At 40.7% G+C, this 23,391-nt stretch overlaps 1 protein-coding gene across 1 annotated transcript in view; it reads right to left on the reverse strand.

Moving 5' to 3' along the window:
• Nucleotides 1–804: 804 nt before the first annotated feature.
• Nucleotides 805–23,391, reverse strand: part of CMIP (c-Maf inducing protein) — a 66,525-nt gene continuing 43,938 nt past the window's right edge. Inside the window, exons 11-21 of the mRNA XM_085306472.1 lie at nucleotides 17,496–17,561; nucleotides 16,393–16,419; nucleotides 15,863–15,911; nucleotides 14,247–14,354; nucleotides 11,700–11,816; nucleotides 10,175–10,315; nucleotides 9,260–9,307; nucleotides 8,339–8,485; nucleotides 6,717–6,822; nucleotides 5,476–5,546; nucleotides 805–2,743 (exon numbers count right to left, since the gene is read on the reverse strand). Of these exons, the coding sequence (XP_085162598.1) occupies nucleotides 2,690–2,743; nucleotides 5,476–5,546; nucleotides 6,717–6,822; nucleotides 8,339–8,485; nucleotides 9,260–9,307; nucleotides 10,175–10,315; nucleotides 11,700–11,816; nucleotides 14,247–14,354; nucleotides 15,863–15,911; nucleotides 16,393–16,419; nucleotides 17,496–17,561 (934 nt within the window). The 3' untranslated portion in view covers nucleotides 805–2,689. The remainder of the gene's footprint in view (nucleotides 2,744–5,475; nucleotides 5,547–6,716; nucleotides 6,823–8,338; nucleotides 8,486–9,259; nucleotides 9,308–10,174; nucleotides 10,316–11,699; nucleotides 11,817–14,246; nucleotides 14,355–15,862; nucleotides 15,912–16,392; nucleotides 16,420–17,495; nucleotides 17,562–23,391) is intronic.

A 23,391-nucleotide genomic window follows, 5' to 3' on the forward strand; every position in this document is an offset into this window, starting at 1 on the left:
CTACAGTTGGATCTCCCGCTGGCTGCAAGCCCCTACGCTACAGTGCTTTATCAAGGGCAATGGGAAAAACACAAGAGGAGCAGATTTTCCATTTGGCCACTGCTCTGAAACTTATCTCAAAATATACAATCCCTCTGGAGTCCAGAAACATCCCAGTGTTTCCAGTACTGCCCACTTCAGGCAACCAGCACAAACCATCTGCCAGGGAAGCAGATGCGTAGATCATGGTGAGCTAGAGRCCAACTTGCTCAAGGTGCTAAGGAGAAACAGCTTTTCACTCTTCAGCCAGCAGCTCATTTTCAACAAAGGCAGCAGCTGCTGCACCCACCATACGGCAGCTCTCTAGGGTCCTAACATGGCACTTGCCACGCGATGGCTCCTTCAAAAAAACCCACAAATACAACMTTTTTGATGGCAAATACAACAATTCCTGAGGCCTGCAAAGGATTAGGAACGATGCAGAGAGAAATGCTCTTCCCGAGGGATGCAGGAACTGAGTATGCGGAGGCTCAGCTGGCCTCCTCCTCCTCGTCCCTGCAGGGTTACGGCGTCCGAGAGCCCGGGGGCTGCAGGAGAACGCCCACGACCGCTGCTGGCTCTTCCCTCCGCGGTGCAGATGGAGTCCCAGCTCACAGTCGCCGTGGGCAGCACTGGGGCGCCGGTGTGCTGAGCGGAGCCGGCTCTTTGCGACACCGTCCTCAGCGAGCAAGCGTCCTCTGTCTCCGGCGCCTCTGATCTCCCAAAAGATCCCCACAGCATCAGGACGCTGAAAGTTTCCTTCAAAGAAAACACAAAGCACGCAGCTAAAAGATATTCACTTACAGTTTATTTTTGCCTGAAATTATTTCACATCTCTTTGTACACAGCTACAGAACAGTAGTAGTAAACCATTGGTAAAAGCAACAGTGCTAAGGAAAATGTTGGCATAATTCTTCTTCTTTTTTTATTCTTTTTTCTTCCCATACTGCATCCTCATACAGTTTGGGATTTGAAGGGGAAAAAGAACCTGGCACACTATGTGAGTTAAGACTCAGTTTTGTTTCATTTTGTTACAAAAAGAAAAAAAGAAAAAAAAAAACATGATTTGGGTAGGGGTGGTTTATACAGCAACAAAGTTTTTTAAAAAAATGAACAAACAAACAAAAGCTTGGCTTCCATTGAATAAGATTAAATATATATATATTTATATATAAAAAATTACATTGGCTGTATGTGAAACCTTGAGGTGCTGAAGAACAAAATAAAGGTGTTAAACAGAAGAAAAAATTGTTTTGCCTTTTTCTTTTTTTAAATAAGCAGCTCTGTACAATGAAGGCTCATTATGAAAAAAAAAGTCAACAGCATAGTTATAAAAGAAACCACAATTTTTAAAAAATCATCTTCTAAGCAGTTGTGGAAGAAAATTTGGAAAATGTAGCAGTCACATTTACAGGCAGGTCAGAGCGATCAGATCAGCCACAATGTTATTTTTTCGGTCTCCCCAGAGGAAGGTGCAGAACAATGTGTGCACAGTAACAGGTACGGGAAAGGGAGCAAAGGAGGAGAAGAGAAGAAAAAAAAAGGAAAAGAAAAAGCCTATGCACAAAATGGAGGGAGAGCTTTTTTTCTCTTTTTGAAATATCGGACGTAAACAAAAAACAACAGAGGTGACTTGTAAAATGTAGAGAGTTTTGTGAATATCCCATTGGCAACATAAACACTGCATTTTCCCTATCCCCCACGTTTAAAGCTAACAGGGCTTAAAAGACTAAAGAAAGTTTTCAGAAGGAAATTTGAATTATATTAAACCCTGCACCCCCTCCCCCAATAACCATACCCTTGATAAACATTTTCCTTCCTATTTGATAATGTTTGCGGCATTTTGAAATTAAAAAGACAATGCGATGAATGTTGTGACAGAGAGGGACTATAATACAGTATGCATTACTAAAAGGCAATTCTTCAAGGACAGTTCCTTTTTAAAAAAAATAATAACAACAACAAGACAGCAAACTAGTTTATACAGTACTATACGCAAAAAAAGGGTAAAAGAATTAACAATTCATAAATAAAAGACAGGTCCCAGACCTGTTATTTGTGAACCATTTTCTTAAATAGGTGCATTATGTAAATCTTATGTACAACAAAATTACTTTGCATAACAACTGCAAGGACATGGGAGGGAGGTGAAAATCATTTCGGTTTTGTTTTTTTCCCTCTCTCTTGATATTTCATAAGTTTGCTTTTCTGGAACAAAGCTGGTCAAGGAGAAGTTCTTACTGGATGGGTCCCAGCCAAGGAAACCCAGGCAAATAATGACGAATGAATATATTTTTTTTCTCCACACGGCATAAAACACAAAGGCAAATAAAATCCACAAATGGTGGGTTTTTTCCTCTTTATAATCCTCTTGCTGCTACAAAGTCTTTTTTTTTTTCTTTTCGATTTAAATTATGTTCGTTCTGAAATTACAAAGCTCAAAGAATGGGGCAGGGCCCAGGCCCGCTCAGTCCCCCCCGCCCCGACACGCACACCACGCGACTCCTCTACCTCACACCACAACTCCTATCACCAAGTCCCGGGATTCACTGCTCTACACGTATTAGCCAAAAGTGTTTTTTTTTTGTTGTTTTTTTTCTTTTTCTGGTTCATTTTAAAAATCTTTTTCTTCTTGTCAGAAGCAAAAGAGAGAAACAGAGACAGGGTGAGTTCACCATGCTTCAGTGTAGCGAACATCCACTTCTTTCAGATTGGGTAGTTTAGCCTGCGCAAAAGGGGAGGAAAAAGTCAGAATTAATTACAAGYGTTCACGACTCAGCAGAAAGTTCCCGTGGGGTCTGTGCTGCGGCCCTCCCCGTCCGTGGTACGGGCGCTGGAAACCCCGCAGCCCTGAGCCGGGCRCTTCGCTAACGTTTGAAGCCTGCAGGTACTGGACATGGAGAAGCGAAACGCTGAGCCTTAAAGGCAACGCGAGACTAAATTACACCTGTGGCAACGCAGAGCGGCTCTATAAAAGGCACCGGCACTAGTAATCAGGCCAGTAGCAGACCCCAGACTTTGAGTCCACTGCTTTCACCACTGGACCTTGACAAACAAGCTTTGCTACCTGTCCGTATGAAAAATAAAGTTCAGTAGCCAGCCACGTGATGCTCTTTTTTCAGCCTCCACACCACGTCATCGCTTAATTTTTCCCTCCGCACGCTAAAATAAATGTAGAGAGCATTCGTAACTGCTGGCCTTGGTGCAGTTTCAGTCCCGCAGCTCCCATGCGTTTGGACATATCGTTCCTGAATTATCCCGTGCAAGATGGACCAGAACCAGGCTCTTTGCTCTCTTCTTGCTTGTCACTTCCACGGTCCCTGACCATAACTGTATGACTAATTCTCTCCAAACACACACACGTTTGATTAGGCTAGGGCATAACTGAGGAGTTGGAAGTTTCTAGGAGTCATTACTACCTCACTGCTCRATTTATGTGCGTGCATATTTTGATAAGAGCTAGTCGCAATCCTACAGACACTGCCAGCAAATAATTTTTCAGTTAGGCAATAATGACTTCAGTAGTGGGTGTTTATTTATTGTCTGGTTCAGCCTGCCTGGTACATATGTGGGTGTCTGTGTGGTGCAGGCGTGTTTCGTGGGGTGGGGGCTGGAGCGGAGAGGAAATGTCATCACTGGCTTGTGCCCTGAATGCTCCTGCACACCAGGGGGAGGAGGAGGAAAAACTTGTATCAAAAATACTTTCTTTGAAATCTGAGCTGTTCACAACAGACCTATAACCACCTGTCCCAGGGGAAAACAACTTACTACCCTCCCTTTGAATGTAGCTCCCTTTACATACACACAGCTCTAAAAAATGATCACTAAAATTAATCTAAACAAAAGAGGCGAGAGGGGCAGATGTGACACRTGCCTCTTTTCTCAGCTTTTTCAGTTCAGGGCAGTCATCAGGACTTTGCTCCTAGCCAGTTTTGCTGTTTGCCCTTGCTTGTAAGGTAAGGGCTGTTAGTGAGACCAGAGCAGGGGGAATCAGTTAGGAAAAGATGAGCTTCAGCCTGAAGTTAGTGGCAAAGGGGCTCAGAAGCAGGAGCAGGAGCAGAGGATCCTTTCAACAGACTCGATGTCAGAGCCCTGGGCCAAATTTAGAGTTGACCTTGATTGTCTGTAAGCGCTTGGGGCCCRATACAAGCTCCATTGTATGAAACCCATCTGCAAGCCAGCTGTTAATTCCAAGGACTTTTCTTTGCATACACAATTGTGACACAAGTTTTGAAAAGCTGATTTTGAAAAATCTGCATTTAGCGGCATTGAAACTGAGTCCCCAGGAGAACCCTGGCTCCACAGCAAAAACTGAAGATATATATTTGGAGTGAATTTTGAAAGCAGTTTCAGGACTTGCCTCAAGTTTGAAACTCAACCCAAGGTTGTGACCTTTTTGAGTAAACCTGGCACAATCTAAGGTTTCAACACACAAGACAACATAATGTGGAGTTTCATTCTGAGCGCTTGCGTTTATAAGGTAAGACTCTGGGACATGTGACTCACGCAACACCAGAGTGAAGAAAAAGTCCAAATGAAGTCATGAGAGCCAATGCATCTGAGACAGTCTTTGTCTGAAASCACCTGGGGCCGTTTCCCTCCCACAGCTACGTTCTAATACAGCGTTTCGCTGAAGTGGTTGTAAATTCACAGTACAAATAGTAACACCAGATATCTTACACGTCAATCCCCAGAGAATCAGGCCTTTGTGCAGGTGYTTCTGTTCAAAGTTGAGTTCTGCTCCTAAAGGCATCAAGACAAACTTACACCTACCTCAATGCCTTTAATTTTCTGAATCAAAGTTCTGTAATACTGTTCATTCACATTACTTTGAGTCTTGTTAATGCTTCAGGACATGTCTTCAGAGATGTGAATTAGATATTACCTGGTTCATGTTTCACCAATAGGAACAACTGATACACTTTCATTTAAGAAAGCCTCATTGTTGATAGCACTAGTTAAAAAAGTTTCTTTTTCCATCTCATACTTTTTCATTAAGTTGATTAAACATGTCATGAGCCCATCAGCRCTAACAACCTCGGAATGCTGTTTTCAGCCATTTTCCTCAAAAAGAATCCAACAGCTCCCACTCTTTAAAGTAACCTTGTTTCTTCCATACTTTTGAATGTATTTCCTTTCATTAYAGATGCTCTATAAGATCCTCGTGAATATATGATCCTTATTTGGAATCCCCAAACCAGTTGTTTCTGCCCTGTTGGGGGACTAGGGCTTTCCCAAGCAACTAAACTTGATCCTTCCAGTGAGGACTGCAGAAGGAAACTACAGAGGTCAAAGCCAACTCTAGAGCCAGCGAAAACCTTTGCAGATCACTTTCATGCTACCCGCTCCACTGGGCCAGTCCTCTCTGCACTGGGTGCTACTGCACTGCATTTGCTAAATCTGCTCCTGCACCAGTAACTTCTCTTAAGGAGTAGACGTAACTCAGAACTAAAATACCTTGAGATCTTCGTAGGTATCCGCTGAAAGTTTAGTGCTGTTCATATTTAAACTACACAGGCTCTTCATGGCTAAAAGAAAACACACAGATATATATTTATGATTATGCAGTATTTTCTTAAAATAYCAAGCTTACAGTAGGCCAAAGCATAAACAAGACATGACTACATGCAGCACGGTCAGGAAAAAGCTGAATAGTGTAAAATACAGAACTACAAATGGATAAACAGCTGCTTGGGCCCACATCCAGGAAACCGTTCCTATTTAGGAAGGGCYATTAAGCATATGCTGAAGTCCACTGACTTCAAAAGAGTTCAGGCAACTTTTCATAATCAGTTTCCTGCATATTATTCTGAATAGTGTCAGTTCTTAGTGCTCTGTTTGTTGTATGCAGGGGGCATGCTGATCTAGCAATCCCCTCTCCTCTCCCCACCCCGCCATTTCCATTTTGGGCTCCAGTACTTAGCAGAATAGTTTCCTAAGATGAGCCGTAACTCCTGGCCTGTCTGGCATGTCTGTATAAGATCAAGCCTATTAAAGGAACCCTTTAAACCCAGTATGTGACGTTTATAATACACTGTTGGATGCAGAAAAAGGATCTCATTCTGGCATGTCAAGCAGTTCTTTGTGTGCAGGGAATCCTGAATATGGCTTATATGGGCCCACGATGGCCCCACTCTGCCTTGTCCTATTTAACCCTGATGTTAAACCAAATAAAAACAGAGTTTCAACTCCCCAGAAATCAGGAATAAAACATACCAGACAGAATATGAAACCTGTTGTGCATGTTGCTAAATTCACTAATAAATTACTACACTGTTTTGCAATCTTCCCCTCCTCCACCACAAGATCAGACACTTCCCCAGAGAATACGCCCATAGGACGGAGTTGAAAAAAGCTAGGAAGTCCCAGGGCAGCAGGTCAGAACGTGAGATCAAGACAAATGACATCAGTAAAGTTAGAAGCAAGGGTCAGAGTAAAGTTTGGGACAACAAGTCCAATACTAAGCCAGTAAAAGTGTAGGTAGGCTCAGATCACAGTCCTGCTTCACAGTCCTGAAGGTGAATGGTCACTCAAGTGGGCAGAAAGGAGGGAAGTTTAATCTGAACATGGTCATGGCCTATCCTAAATCACTGCAGAAGCAGCTCCGTGGTAGCCAAAAAATAAATCTTCTGTTTGAACCCACATGAATTCCTCTGAACCCACATGAATTTCCTCTGTAGCTTATTTTGGTCACTTACAACTAAGTGCCAGCAGCCCAGCATCTGTGACAGGAGTCTCGCACAAGTTGAGCACTTGCAGCATTGTGAGGTGTTCGGACAGAAGCCGCAACCCTGCATCTCCAAACTGTGGGGTGCAAGCAAAGTTGGTTTCAAACAGCGCACAAGTATTGCTGTGCAAGTAACTCGGTGCAAACAGGGAACACTTAGAACTAGGTTTGCAGAAGAGCCTTGAAAGCCACACTCAGATTATTTATTACAATCTCAAATAACAGGAGAGAAAGMAAGTAGTGTTATCCATATTTTGCAGATGGGGAACAGGAAGATTTAGCAACTTGTGCAAGGTTCTAAATAATTTTGTGCCAGATTCTGGATCTGAATACAGGTCTCCTTATTTGCAACCCAGTGCTTTAACCATGGGGCATCATTTAACCAAAAGTGGTGCCTTTGAAGTCTGGACTTATATATAAGACAGCTCCCACCCGGCCCATACAAGATGGTTGTGAAGGCCTCAGCCAGTTCCCAACCACATCACAGAAAAYCCTCAATGCAAGTGGTATTAATTAGCTATTTTGGTCTCAAGAACAATGTACTATTGATTGGTAATTGTTCTATTGCCCCATTTCATTTCTATTGTTTCTAAATTCTTTATTAATGAAAACTAGGATATCAAAAAATAAAATGAAATCTAAAATTTCTTTTAAAAATTTATCCGAAAAAGCAGGGTCTTGTCCAGTAATATCAAACTCATTTGGAGCAACAGGCATCAATGTTTTCAAATACAAAAAGTTACGTTGTTAGGACAAACCTAGAGGAGATGCAAGACAGGACTAAAACAAGCAAGCGATCATATTCTACTTCACATTCCTCACACAAAAAGAGGAAATTTCTGTGATACAAAAGTAGTTAGAAAAATAGGTCAAGATATTTAGATGACATTTCAGTGAAAAAAAGTGCTGCTTTTTGTAGTTGTGATAGGAACAATCATATTTTCAGTGAGCACTACAAATAAGTGCTAACAATACCTGGGGAAAATTTATTCAGCAGAGAATCCTAGAAACCCAAACGAACAGGGAAAAGTAGAAGAAAAATCTAATCTTAAAAGCTCTTTCAATTAACTGCTGAATAATTTGTTCATGTAAGTTGGCCTTTTTTGCTTACCAAATAACCGCATTATCACTGTAGCTTCCTTTTATTTATTCATTATTTGACTTTTTTTCTTTGAATTCTAGTTAATCAGCATTCAAGACAATTTGCTACACAGACTGCAAAGACTGCACATGTTTCACTTGATTAGATAAGCTGCACAGCATTATTTTTTGTCCTAAAGGAGTGAAAGCATAACCACTTCTCAGACAACCACTGGCACATGTACTGTAAAATGCACAGTACCAACAACGCCTAACTAGAACATTCAACCCAGGACAACAGCAATCTTTCATAACATGGGGTGGGGTGGGGTGGGAGGGAAGATCAGTCTCCAAGATCAGCTAGACCATAGAAAGACCATGTAAAAATAGTACGAAGAGAAATTCACTCTAAGCAAGCCTCTTCGCACATTCTTCTTGTGCTGACGTAATGTGAAATTTCAGAATTAGTCAGCGTTTGTTCCTGCTCTGAGTTTCGCTCTGCAAAGCCCTTACCTGAGTTGACCACAGGTTCAGCTGCTTGAGTGAAGGCAGTTTAATGAGGTGCTCAGCACAAGCACTTGTTACATTGGTAAAGGCCAGGCTGAGATTTTCCAAATTTCCAAAAGATCCCGAGCTTAGTAAGCGGGCCAGGTCTGCATCCTGAAAGCAAACACCAGATTGATAAGATAATCACTTCTTCAGCCTGCAGTCATCTGCAGCGGTGTTACTGATACTGCTAACCAGCAAGAGTTGCACAATTACACCACTTGTTTACAGTAATAGAGAACCACACAGAGAAGTTTCTGTTTGTTTGGCAAGCAGCTGGACTCTTGTGGCAGCATTGCTTCACACACCCTGGGAAAAATATACCCAGACATTAGGACAAAAATTTTCTTTGCGTGTGTATCTTTTCTTTGTGTGTGAGAAACGGAGGCTTTGCTGACAGAACAAATGTGGGAGATAGGCCTTTTAACTTAATGCATGTTCCATTACAAATTCTAGATCCAAACTATGCTCTGGCCCAGTAACTGCCTTCAGTGAAGTCAGTCTGGGTTTACACCAGTCTTAACTGTACTAGTGATATTGTCTTTTCAGCTTTAATGTGCAGAATTCAGAACCGGACATTCTGAAATCTGCTTTTTTCAAATGTAAAATCCAGTTTCCAAACCTACCATTGAATTCTACTGTAAATTTCAAATCCAAGCACCAATATAAATCTGTCAGCCTGATGCATGTACTCGCACTGGAAACAGCTGCACAGAACTAAGAGCAGAAACGCTCCATCACGTGTGTAAACTCCAGTTTTGAAGAACAAGCAAGTGCAATGGCTCCCCTCTTGACTGACCAAAACCACTATATCACACGGCCAAACAAATCAATAATGTTTAAAAATAAAAAGAGAAAGCTTTTTTTCTATTGACATGATTAACTTACTGTTGACTTGGATGGCAGTGTTAACCTTGTGGGACCACCTTTTCTTTGCTGTAAGAAAGAACATATTTTGGTTACACAAGTTGCTATTATACATCTCTGATCAACTGAAGTATGGCAAGCTCTTTACTAGTACAAACCCTGCCCTGATTTCCAAGCTCCCTCCCAGGCTTTCCACCTCTTCCCTGCTTTTTCTGCAATGAGAGATTTCTTGTGTRTGTGTGCTAAATGCAGGCCTATTGTTACCCAAGGGACTTTACTCAAAGTAGTTAGTGGTCTTCGCGACACGGGTCAGCATTTTGTCTGGTTCAGGCTGCCAGGATTCGGTGAGACCATGCAGCTCAAAATAATTTATTTGACTTTAAAAAAAGCATATTCTTTTTGAGGGGGGAGAGGAAAAGTGCGAGAAGGAAGAGACTATGGGTATATTTGCATCAGTAAAAGAATGCTAATGAGAGCAGATTTACCTTGAAACTGTAGACCTTGCCTTTAAAAATCAGGAAAAATAAATTTCTCAGAGGCCTTTGCTCTGACCTAAAAAACCTCCCAGTGAAATTGTGTGCAAATCAGAGTATTAGGAAATGCTGGCCAGTGCTAGAGCCATTTGCTACTCTTATGTCAAAAGGTGGCAGGATTTGACAAGCTGACTTTTAAGATCTAAGACAGTAGAATTTCACCTTTGTTCTTTCACACAGATTCTAAACAGGTTATTGAATATCATTCAGGAACATAGTATGGGATCAGACACATCAATAGATAGCACACACAAGATATATGCATAGTAAAATCCTCTGAATACTGCTCCCATCCTGTTGTTAACTGGGAATTTCACACCCTGCTTGTCTGTCTTTGTATCTCCATTTCTGGGGAGTACAGAGTACAATGCACTATGGCAATACTGCAAGCAGGGCAACATACCAGCTCTTTTAACTCCCTCTGCCTGTCACACAGCTGTTCATACATTCTCTTTCCCACGTCTGTGCTTTCCAGGGTAGAGATGATCTGGAGCTGGGTGTCATTGTTATCGATGATGTTGTATTCCAGCATCAAACACAAAATCTAGCAGCAGAATGATAATGAAGAGCGGTCACTACAGTGCTTATACTCAGTTTCTTCCTAATATTTTATTACTCTGGGCATCCTATTGTAAATTAATGAATAATTTTTTAGAGTATGCATTATGCAAGCTAGATTAGAGGCTTTTAGCAACTTTTACTGATCCTCCAGCACAAAAAACTAAATTTTTATTGGTAAAGAATGAACTCTGCTCTCTGAAAGTCAGCCTMTCTATCCCGTCCTCCATTAGTGCCCACTGCTTTGGACTGAGACGTGCAATTACTTTGCATCAGTCCTGGCTGACGGCTTCGTGTCACAGCCCTCTTCTGAACACGTACAATCGATCCAGTGTCTCCCAGGCRCGCCAGGGGGACGGCAGAGCGGCAGATTCTACACACGAGCGTTAGCGCCACGCCGTTCCTTACGCGATGGATTTTCGGTGCATGCAGAATGCATGTTAAGTATATCCGTGCTATGAGGGAGGATGGGGAAGGGTCTGAGAAACTCCAAAAAGGAGGATGACTCTGGAGTCAGCCACTGTGGCCAAAATAGCCTCTTTCTCATTGGGAACACGCCTGACTCACCCTTGGGCGAGGGGCTGCCGGGAGTAAGTTAGACCCTAATGGTCCCAGTAGCTTAGGCCACAAGCTGGCCTCTTCACACTGCCTGTCATCTTCAGCTACATACATTTGATTTGCAATGACATGGTAAAGATTTTATTATCTCCATAATTTTTATGGCTTTTTAAATGAAAAAAAAATCAAACAACATTATATTCTAACTCTGTAGTACATGCCCTCTTATTTATTGTATTAAATTAGCATGCAGAGAAATAAATCAATGAAAAATTGTAACTCTTTCCATTTCTTTAGGCACCCAGAAAAATAATATGCATAAACTGCTAGTCCAAGAAAGATAACCTATCCCAAGCACTCAAAATGCATATTGATGAAATAAACTGTTTTTTATATGCACTTTTATGCATTGCTAATTTCACAGGTGGACTACAAAACTTTAAGACAAACATCAGGCATTTAGCTGTCAAAAGGCCTCATTGTTCTGTATTCTGATCCCTTGCTACAGCCCATACAATCACTGCCATTTCTTAGTGAAAAACTACTTAACACCATAGTCTCTCCAACTGAACAACGTCTGTCTCCAAAAAGACCTACACCCACCTTTCTTGTAATTCATACTTGTATCTGTAGAGCAACAGTATTCCAGTCCACTTAATCAAGAGGAACATAACTTCCTGCTGCAATTGTTTGATCTGACACCAAGCTGAACTTCACTTCTCTAGTTCCATTACATTTAATTCTGGGAAGGGCAGTACAAAATTCTCRGCACAGCCTGTAAACCTACATGACTATTTATGCTTATGCCTTACCTCTACCATTGTTTGATTACCCCTCAGAGCCAGCAGCATGCAGGGGCCTAACTTATTTTCAGCCAGTGAAAGCAGAAACTTCTTTGTTTTATAGCAGGATCCCATTAAAATATGAACCTATTTGAGAAAGAGAGATAAGATTAGAGGTGTAAGTCTAAGAAAACATATGCCTCTGGAAGGGATATCGTTACAGTCAAACAAATAGAAGTATTTTGCAACAAAACTAAAGAAAAGGATATCTCCATCACTATTACAGCTGCAATCTCTCAGCAGCTTTAATGCTGACTGGAGATGACTTTTTGAGAAAGGTGATGCCTAGTGTGATCTGAGGGAGCAGGTCATGTTCCTCCTTGAAGGAGTTCAGCCGACAGCACAGAGCCCTCACAGAGCGTCCCCAGGGAAGCCTCAGAGTAGCTGTGCAATTGTCCCAGCTCCTGGTAATAAGACRAACCCTGTTCCAGGGGAACCACAGGAGAGGCAGCTTTCATATCTGTTTGCAATTCAGTTTCTCTGGAAAGCGCCAACTGGAAAACAAGGGTTGCATGTGTTGGATGTCTGAGTAAAAGACAGTGGTGCTGGCATTCCGCTGCTGAACAGTAGCCTAAGTTAACGGCGATGAGGGACAAAATCACCTGTTCAGACTGAACAAAAAGAAGGTGACTGGGAAAGGAACAAGTGCCTTAAGAAAATCCAGTGGTCCAGGCAAGAGTGCCCTGAGCCCTAAGTCAGGGACAACTTCATATGCTTTGATGCTCTTGGAGCACTATCTTGCTTTCCCTTTTGCTCAGCTTTCCCTGAATGGAAAGACATGCTGAGAACATCTCTTTATTAACTCTTTTGAGTCCACTGACAGAAAGGTTCTACAGACACTTTCATATCTCCAGAAAGCATCCAATGCTTTCTGCACATAGTAATATCTGTAGCAGAAATGCAAAGCTGCTCATACAAGTTAGATGTAACAGTCTATCCTCACAAAAAAGGCTGGCAACCTCCTTCCCCATTCACAAGCACTGGAGATTAACTGGATTTCTGGTTCCTAGCTCAAAGTCTCTGTTTTATATCCCAGGCTATTGATTCACTAGCTTGCTAGCAGATCCATACATGAGAACTTCTAGTTTCCAATGACCTAGGCAGTTAAGGGCTCTGTTTTGTGGAAACTACATTGTTACTACTCTACAAGAAAACTGTAAATATGTTCATTGGTCTGGTTGGTCCAAAGTATTGCCTGAACTATGTTCAAAACTGCTGAAAATATTACAACTGTCCCCTAAAAGAGTCAATTCTATGCAGATCATTCATGCTTCATCACCAGCAAGGCCTTCATAAAAACACAAAATCTTTATTCTTAAACACCATCTACTCAGAAGCTTTTTTAAAAAAGTGAGCTTCAAATCAAAAAGGATTTCATGCATTTGTTATCATCAAACTTTGGAGGTTTTCTTGAATGACAGAAAATACTGACACTAAGATTAGTGTAAGGCCCTTCTTGTATGTTTTTCAAACTTTATGATTAGTTATTAGCAGCTTTTAAGTATTTATTGACATCATTTCAAAGGGCATGGAATACTGCATATGTGTGTTAGCAATGTGCTTTCTCACGCGCACCTTCTCGTGATGCTTGTAAATATCTTGGACCACAAAAGCTCTCAGGAGAAATGTTTTAATTCTAGATAATTTTTCTTTTTTAAAAATAAAAATATATTGAATCAGTTAAAACAGACCAACTTTTCAGTGAACAGTCTTTGTACATTATCTACTTCAGTGAATTTCAGATAAAGAGTATAGATCCCACTGAAAGTCACTTCAGTGTATACCCAGATATTTTTTACTCTAACCATAGCAGGGAAGTAATATAATTCCCATCTTACTTGACATATGGAGAATTAAGACACACTGTGACCTATGCGATTTGACATAGGTTGTATAGGAAGACTGTGTCAGCATCAGTGATTGAAATCTGTTATTTTCTGTCCAGTCTTCCTAATAGTTACAAAAGAAATAAATGGGGAAAATAGAATGTTGGTCTCTAATTACACCTTCCCGTAGCAATGAAACTGAGCAGAGCAATTGCTAAAACGTTTTTATGCCTGTCTATGCTCTGAATAATTCAATGTTATTGTTGTTTTTATATTCCATGGTAGCCTACAAATAAAAACTGTAGGGATGCATATGAAGAACAATCTCCCCTGGCTGCTCATAGTCTCTAAGGAGTTTTACATATATATAAAAAACACATAAATACAAACACACACATACACATACACTCATATACATGTATTTATGCCCAGTTTGGTGCATTACATTACTGTTAAAAACAACAGACCAAAGTTTGAGAAGAGAAAGTTAACATGTTAATCAAATTGCCACTGCAAGCAAGTTCAACAGATTTGATTAGATAAAGGTTTAGATTTTCTGGTAAGCACTTGTGATTTACAGAACCATGATTTTCATATCTTTTTTGACAAAAGCAAGTACAGCTTCTTATCACTATAGATCAGTGACTTACTGCAAAGAAGTTACTAAACTCACATTATTGCAGACACGTACCATACTGGCAAACAGCTCTCCATCATCATCGCATGCCACTCCTCCAGGGCTGTAGAGCTGGAACCAGCCGTCCTTGCCAGCCCGCACACTCAGCAAACATGAGTGGACCTGTGAAAAAGTGAAATAGTCAGGGTTAGGGTTCCTGCCAATAATCACTAGCATCTTCAACAGCAGTAACTCTACAAAACTGAGGACTGCCGTCAGTTTTTAGGATTAGTGTTCCAGTTTACAGAGCTTAGGTAAATCATCACTCACAGAATCAGTTTTTCAGTACAAGCAAAGATATACCATTACTACATGCTAATTGCATGGCCTTTTTAATTCCCTTTACACAAATCAAACACATAACAGCTATAATCTAGAAAAGCTCATTTCTCTTGAAAATGACAACTACATAAAAAAGACTCAAATTCCTGAGCTTCCTCCACTTTCCCTGTCATCCCAGCATATGTGTCTATACTTCTGATGTGATTCGAATACTAAATGCAGCAAATGATGGCTCACTCATTCTAATTAGGCCAAGTTATTATTATTCCTGCTCTAATAAAAGTTGACCAGCACCAGGGCTAAGAAAAACAGTAAGGAAAATTTAACAGGGACAGATGAGGTAGAAGTTGCACAAAAGAATTTGAACACATAATCACATGTGTAATCATTAGTCTAAATTTTGCATACTATAGGGATTATTATATCTAGTCCCACACTGCAAAAGTGAAGTCACTTTTTTTTTTTTTTTTTTTTTTAAATGGGGTTTTGGGTGGGTTTTGTTTTTTTTTTTTTTTTTTTTTTTTTTTTTTTTTTTTTTTTTTTTTTTTAAAAAGGACACACAGATGTTGTTTCAATTTTTCAGGTATGTGTGGGAGATGCAAAAGTTCATGCTCTTCCATTTTGGCACGTAACACTTGTGATGAATCAAACCCTGGTGCCATTCTAAGACAAGAAGTCTCAGTTCAACTGACAAGGGTGACTTTTGCTCACAGAGACTATAACAACAAAAATCAGGAATTCTGGGCAATGATGACAAGGCAGTCTCCTTATCCACAGTTCAGGGTAGCTTTTTTTCCCTCTATGCTGACACTGAAAATTAATGTGGATGAGAAGCCTCCTCTGACTCAGCCTCTGCTGATTATATTGAACAAGTCACACATGCAGCTCTGACCCAGTCAGCCACCAGGAGACAACAGCTATGCATTCATTCCAGTAAGACACCCCCAACCCCTTTTTCCTCTGAATTCATGAGAATTGGGGTCACTTGCATACAATATAACTGAACATTGATAAATAAACCCCGTTATTTTTTAAGATCCACAGCTTTTGCTTCTCTTTTTCATAGGAAAGATGAAAAGCTGGGGGAGAACCAGAGTGAGAAAATCTTGCTAGTTGCAGTTTACTGCAAAGCAAGGACCTCAACTAATCTCAGACAAGGCATGTTTATACATAAGGCAAGAAATTATAGTAAGACAGTCTGTCCTGAGTAAATATTACTCCCTAAAAGAATAAAAAACTCAGTAAAACCACATCATGTTTTGAAACAAACTACTTAAGAAGTGATCTTCTGAACAGGTGTATGTCAGTCGCTCCAACTAACACTTTGAATAAATTGGAAACAAACTCACTTCTTGTCTTGGGTCTTCCGCAAATCTCTGAATCACATATTTCAGCTCCCTGGGGGGAGGAAAAAAAAAAAAANNNAAAAAAAAAAAAAAAAAAAAAAAAAAAAGAATAAGCAGTTACTCGTTGCAGAATTCACACAAGTGTCACTTCTCCTAGATTACACTTTCAATAATATATATTAATGCACTTCAGAGAGAAACAAGTTGAACTGCTTCCACAGGAAAGAAGTAGGAGGTCTAAAATTCATTACCAAGGACAGTGTCTACTTAAAATAGGAAAGCTTTCAGATATGTGCAGTAACAAACTCATTTGTAAATTCCATCAGTGTTCATTGTCTTTAGTCCTTGGGTTCCTGTTGCCACAGTAAATTATAAACAAAACTACATATGTTTTATTGCAAGAGAATATGCTCACAGCCTCTCAGATATAAAACATTAGAAACTCATATTGAATAACGCATTATCGTACTGATTAGTACAACTATTATAAGTAATCATCCTCCTTAATAAAACAAACAATACTACAAACTTACTTTGTGAATTTCTCRTGCGCGAGTGCCCTGAAATTTAAAGCAGAAGAGTATGAAGATTTACAGAGGAGAGTAAAGAACAAACAAACAAACTTTTTAATCCCCCAATTCTTTCAAAATAGTAGAAGGATTTCCTAAGCAACTGCAACACACAAGACACAGAAAGAACGATCTTTCCAAAAAAGAACAAGAAAAATCTCATTTATCTAGGAAACAAATGAAAAAAAAAAAAAACAGTTGGTATGAATCTTGTCGCTCTTCCTGACTCCCGTCTTAGATAAGGCTGACTAACCTTGTTGGGAGCTTTGGGTCAGAAGAAGGTAAGTGAAAGACTTACAATACAACTAAATAATTACAAACAGAATTTTAGCTACCTCCAAGACCAGTTGAATTCTTAATTGCAATGCAGTTAAGGTACGGTCACAACTAATTAACATCATACATCAGTAAAGCAATTAATGGTCATTCTATGAAGTGCATTGCATCATGATATGGTTTACACCTCCCCCAGGACCTAAGTTTGACTTTGGTAAATGACGCCCCTGTTGCCTATTTCCAAGCCCTTGCCGTAGTCCAGGTAACCTGGCACAGAGGATTAGACCTTTCTGATTCAAGGCACCAGGTCATTAGGGGATGCGATAAGCTAGCAAATTGTACAATTACAGGTTGTAATGTTTGTCCATAGAGGTCTGCATTTTATAAACACTACTGTTCATTAATAGGTTTCTGAGGGAGCCTGGCTGATCCGTAGCATAGCTTCTTCATTTAATGCAAAATACAAATGGTTTGAGTCCCAGTGACGCCAGCAAAGCATCCTCCTCCACTAAATCTCTCATTCTAGTCTCCTCCTTCCAAGCTTTTCTTCCTTTCCTGTTTGTCTACTTAACCATTTTTCTCTTCAGGATCATCTTAGAAAAATGGAGAAGGAAGATGAAAATGAGGAAAATTCCAGGTTTCTCTACATTAGCCAAAATCAATTCTCATTTCTAAATCAACAGGAAGAGCACAAARCTTCTGGTACCATCAGTTTCACCTGATGTGATATTTCACCATAAACCAACAGTAACAAGAACAACCCAGTAAATACTAAGACAGTGCAAGCTTACTCTTTGGGGAATGGGATAGGTTGAAGCAAGCTGGCGAGGGCTGGTCTCCAGTCGTCATAGTCTGACCTGAAAGATGAACATTTTGTTAACAGCATAGCATGTACTGAATAAAGTTTGTCAACAGTTAGTTCAAGGAGTCAAAAGCTTTTTACTGCAGGCAGCAACAGCTCCTCTGTTTTATTGAGACATTCTGAAGATCTATGGTGACATYTTCCCTTTCCATTTTCAGCACATTCTCCAGTGAGGCACAATAAATCTGATATTTACAATGAAACACTTGACCTCCAGAGAGGCCTTCTTTATGTCAACTTAAAGACTTCTGCTGTTTATGAAACCTGTTGACATTTAATAACTAGGTAATACTTTCATCTAAGTTGGTACAGCAATTACCAGGCCATCATTATTTACAGCTCTGCTCTGAATTTAATTGGAAACTTTTTTCCCTATAAAAGGTGAGCCCATTTGTAAAAACAGACTCCCCCTCCCCCATTTTTGACCCACACATACCACATACAAATTTACAATCTGATTTATAAAGCAATTAAACAGCACTCGTCTGAGGGGGTTTTTTTGGTGAACTTTATGCAGAACTTTTCTGCCCACTGCTGTGCACGTTCACAACTCATCAGCCTTTTCCTCTTCCTGCCTCAAAGACATAGCCACTGCACTCCTGCGCACACAACAAAGCGCAGGAACAAAAGGGTGTTGTCTCCACTACAGGGATCAGCACATGCATGAAGAAGAAATTCAAACATTTGGCATAAATTAATGGGTCATTACAAAGCTGTTAGATTATGAGAGAAAGTGAACAGAGAAGTAAGYACAGCTGTTCTCCATGACTCAGTTCAAAATTATTAAAGAGTGGAAGAGGACARATGAGGAGAGCCACAGCAGAGAGCTTAGGCGATGGCCCCCATWCACAATGTCTCCTTTCTGAATCATGTTCCCAACATGTAGGCCAGCTGATGCATTTTGGTTTAAYTGCTGCTTTCAACATACAGAACTGTTCTTACAGGAGGAGCAGTCTTGTGAACTGGGATAAAGAGAACACTCAGCTTTACAGCATGCACCAGTCATTGCAAACAGGGCAGCACATCATTTCAGTCCGCCTGCAGAAAGCCAGCTTCTCAAAGCAGGTACAGCTTCTCATGCAGGAATGACATTTTGCACACTGAGACCCTGCTCCTTCAGAGGATCGCAAATATTTATTAATTATTTAACATCAATTAACTGCAGTTACAACAGACTGCACAAAGCATATGATCATTGTAAGATGAATAAAGTGAGGAACACTTCAGAGTTAGTGTGAGGAAGTGAGGAATTTGGCAAGTCAGCACCAAACCTGTGAATAGAACCCACCAGTGAATGTCCAGACACCAGYGTTATCTATAGGCCACTTTCACTCTGATTAATACTAATGAGCATGCACAGGATTAAACATAGTAAACCTCATATGGGGTCAAACACCTTGGGCTATCTGGAAAAGATAGCGTAGAAGAGCCTACAGCCCCCCCTTACTGCTGTTATCCTTGGATCAGTGTTTTAAAAGCTAGATTATTGGCTGCAGCATTATTGCAAACTTGGCACAGAAGTATGATGTTTCTTTAGGAAGGAACGAAGCATAATGTTCTAAAATGGACAGCATCTCCTGATAGCATTGGAAACAGACAACATATGCACAGGAAGCCTTCCAACATAATGTATTTTTTGCAAAGAGACAGTTCTAGCAGAGAGAAATTGAAGATGGCTGCATTTCCAAAAATYTCATCCACATTTTGAAGCAGAACCAAATAAAATAAAGGCTTCCATAAACTAAGACAGACAGGTTAATATGCATCATGTCAGACAGTTCACCAAGGCATCTTCATGGACACCCAGAAAATTTATGTGCATAAATTTTTAAGAAAAAACATTTGGAAAATTTTAATTTGAGAGATAATCTTGATTTAAATCAACCGGAGAGACACAYCACTTTCCCAAGAGTGGTGCGACACTAAAATACATAAATATGTAACACCCCATGCATGCAAACARTCAGTATTCAGTAAGAACTAGCTGYGATTTGATAGTAACCTAATACACTAAAACAAACAAACAAGTAAACCAAAACAAAAAAACCCAACACTATAGACAAATGCAATAYGGAACTGTGGGATGGCTTAGCAGTTCTATGATTCTTCTCCCACACTAATGTGCAAAAGTCCCAAGTTCAAYATGTAGGCTTTTCCTTTCCATGCCACATGTATCTTAGTAAGAAAAGGAAAAGAAAGGGCAAAACTAAAGGCCTATAGTTTCGCAGGTAACTTCAGCAAATAGTTTTATCCTTTTCACAAGTGCATTACCAGTTAATCCTAGTACATTCTTTCCAGTCACATCCTGAAACCTCCCTGCCAACAGGTCAAGAAGCACAAAATAGTGTTGAGTTCAGGGAGATTTCTTTTTCCTCACCTGTAGTTGTTAAACAACAATCAAAGAACTTGGATACAAGGCTGGAACTTAAAGGCAGGCAGGGCAGTCAAGCAACTGAGATGGCACAATCCAGGCAAAAATCTCAGCACTGGTTCTCTTCAAAACTCTAAACAAACAATATTTGAGAATCTTGGCTATGTCCCCTGATAAATACAACTTGTTTATTTTCCTCTCGTTATCTTTAGCATTCGAGGTACAAAGCATATCGCATGTCAAGCTATAGTAATCCAAAAAAGAAATCCTCATGCCTATGCCCATCACTCTAAAAGGCATTGAGCCTAATTTTCTCCTCCACCAAAAATTTTGTTCTCTGTTCTAAATTAGGAGCAACTCCTCCAAGATACAGGAGGCTATGCTAGCCTAAAGCGAGTGTAAAGTCCAGCACTTTGTGATCTCTCATTCACAAGGTTCCTTCCAGAGGCAAAACAAACCTTGCCTGCTTAGAGACACTAAACAAATAAAGACGACCAACTCCATCTAATGCCTCAGAACAGCAAGGCACGAGGCAGGACTTTATTAGGAGGGTTTGTTTTTCCATCGTCTCTACAGAAGTGAATGCTGTGAAACACACGAGGATGGGGCTTGCCATATAAACTGAAATAAAGTCAAGGACAATTCTGACATGCTTTAAGATGAGCTCTCTGGKCTCTTTTAACAAACTCTTGATTAATTAAGCCTTGTTGCATGGCTATTTATTGTTTCTGGCCTACAGATGAACTGAACGGGTCAGTGACAAAGAACAGAAAAGACAGATTCATTTAAAAGTTTCTCGCTTACCTACTAGGTCTCTGTACGAGGCAGACAGAGCAACAGCTGTAGCCATGAGAAGTGCCAGAGGTCTCTGACCCAGACAATCTGGGTTTCAGTATGTTTGTTAGGTGTGAGAACACAGTCCAGACCACAAGAAGCAGTCTGACTTGGAACTGGCATCATATTGCACTCAAACATTAATCTCTGTACTCAGGATGTTGTTTGCTCTCTTCGTTACCCTTTATACCCCAGAAAGAGGCAGCCCAACAGTGATGTTGTGCCTGGATCTGTGCTCTGCCCAAGCCTCAAGTTACCCTTCCCGTCACAGTCCTGCTTCTTCTTGCAAGTGACAGCTGGGTGCAGCCTGAATATTGACCCTGGAGAGTCCACGCATGGACCTCAGTGCCTGGGTTTGATTCTTCAAAGAACAGACAAATCTAACAAGGATAGTCGTTTTCTACATACACATACTTTGGAAACTGCTACTAAACCAGCAGCTAATTTTACTCAAAATACAACACATTTTCGTTGTTGGATGCAATGCAAACAATTTTAGGAGCTGAATTTTGAAGAGAAGAGAACCCAGTATCAAAAGGTTAGGTTAGGAAATTCAAAGGTGTTTCACACCACAGGAGATAAAGCACCTAATCTTTCCTTGCAGAAGCTGAGACTCACTTTGAGGCTTAGTTCCCATGACATCTCAGGTTAAGTTTTACAGTAGTAAAATTCCTCCTTAAGCAATCTGGAGAGTTGCGATTAGGAATAATGTGAACCAGTCAATTTTTCATGGCTGGTCTTCAAAGGAAATTGTGTGATGAAGAAAAAAGCTGCTTTGTAATAGAGTAACACTGAGTGAGGCACTGCCGACAGAATTAGACACTATCATTCTCTCACTTTTTTGTTTAGAACTGGAGGTTAGCTACTGCATCTGTTTGCAAAGTAAGGTCTGCGAGAGGGCAGTGAAAATAAACCATATTCTGTTTTCCTAGGAGAAGAAAAAAGGAATAATATACTTTTGCCTGAAACACACAGAATTTGGACACTTGAGTGGGACCTGAATGTAAAATCTACACAACCTCTAATCCCTTCAATCTGAGCTAGCAAACGTGAAACAAACATAGCACAAGAATAAAACTAAACTACTTATTAAAAGCCTACGGTGTTTCTTCTCCTCCCACCTATTCCCTCTTCAAAAGCATTTTCTCTGTGTGTGTGCGCTCATCTCAGTTCTCTGCACTCTTCTTTCATTTCAAACAGTTGACTTTTCTTTTCCAGTCCGTTCAAAGCTCTAACACAAGATAGACGTGTTTGAAGCAGGGAAAGAAAGGGAGATGGATTAGTTCTGGCTACAGCTAACAACCACTGCAAAGGGCCAGACAAAGAGGCCATGCCAGGAGAAGGATATGCACAGAGTTACAGGAGGAACTCTGAAAAGGGCCTATGACAAAATTCCCTTTGGTGCTCTTCAGAGAGTGCTGAGCTGAACACTCACGCTAATCACAAAACTTAAATTCCAGGATTGGTTTTACAAAAATAGAGGAGGAGAAATATTCCCCAGGGTACACACTATCTATGATTTTTGCACGATTCAGAATTCGAAGTGAGAACTGGCATCAGCAGCACAGTGGTTAAGCTGCAGTCCAAGCTACGAGTTCATGGGAAATGAGTGCTAGGTTAAGTGTCAGAGTGCTAACCATGTGAAGGCTGTCAGAGCAGTCACCTGCTGCTGCAAACAACTTTACTTACCCAGAAACATTTCTAGGGGGTTGGCCAGTATACTAGCCAACCATAATAATTAAATAATCCCCGACTACACCGAATTTGCCTTTGGGCCATCGTTGCTACTGGCCTGTTGACATAATACATTTTCCTTCCTAGGGATCACCTTTCACCAAAATGAAAACCTGCCCGTATGTCATGTGTGGCACAAACAATCCAAAACATATTAGCAGCCCAGGGCAACCCTGATAAACATGACATAAGAGAATCCACTTGGGATATTCAGAGTATGCCACTGACCTATTGGGGAATGCAGAGGAGGCAGGGGAAGCTCTGGTGGGCATTTGTGTTTAGAAAGCTGTTGGTTTTATCACTGAGATACTGCAAGCCCCAGTCCTCCTTGTTTTTAAAGGACAAGAGATAGATAGGAAGCAACTACTTGACAGTAGCTTGTTTCTCTAGACTGAGTAGTTCTACAAAATCAAAAAAAAAATCTTATCTTAGATGACTTCTTTGTTATCAGACAAAAAAGATGGCCAACCCTCCCCAACATACTCCCTTATTCCTTCCTTTTTCTTTCCCTCTGTCCAGATCGAGCTCCTTTGAATTACAGTGCACTACGTTTAGCTCAGGGCTTTAGGGCAGGGGGCCATGAAAAATGGCCCCGTCAGACCTTCTCTCGGCTAAGGCACAAACCTGCTATCTGTAGAAGAGCTAGGTGTCTTTTCGTGTTCAGCCTTGTTTTGAGCYGGGTTTGTTTGTTTTTCAAAAGAAGCAGATTTAGCACTGTTCAAAGGCCAGGGAAAGCTCCACGCGTGGCAGCTCAGGGCAGCCAAGGCCTCTACTGTTCACAGATAAAATGGCAGCATAAGAAACAGCTACACAAGTTTGCCTGATGTAGCCAGCTCTTTTATGGTCACACGCAGCCCCACACAGTGGTACAAGTATTTGCCATTTC

Source organism: Rhea americana, unplaced genomic scaffold (genome assembly GCF_003343005.1).
Source record: "Rhea americana isolate MKP2758 unplaced genomic scaffold, rheAme1 scaffold_24, whole genome shotgun sequence".
NCBI lineage: Eukaryota > Metazoa > Chordata > Aves > Rheiformes > Rheidae > Rhea > Rhea americana.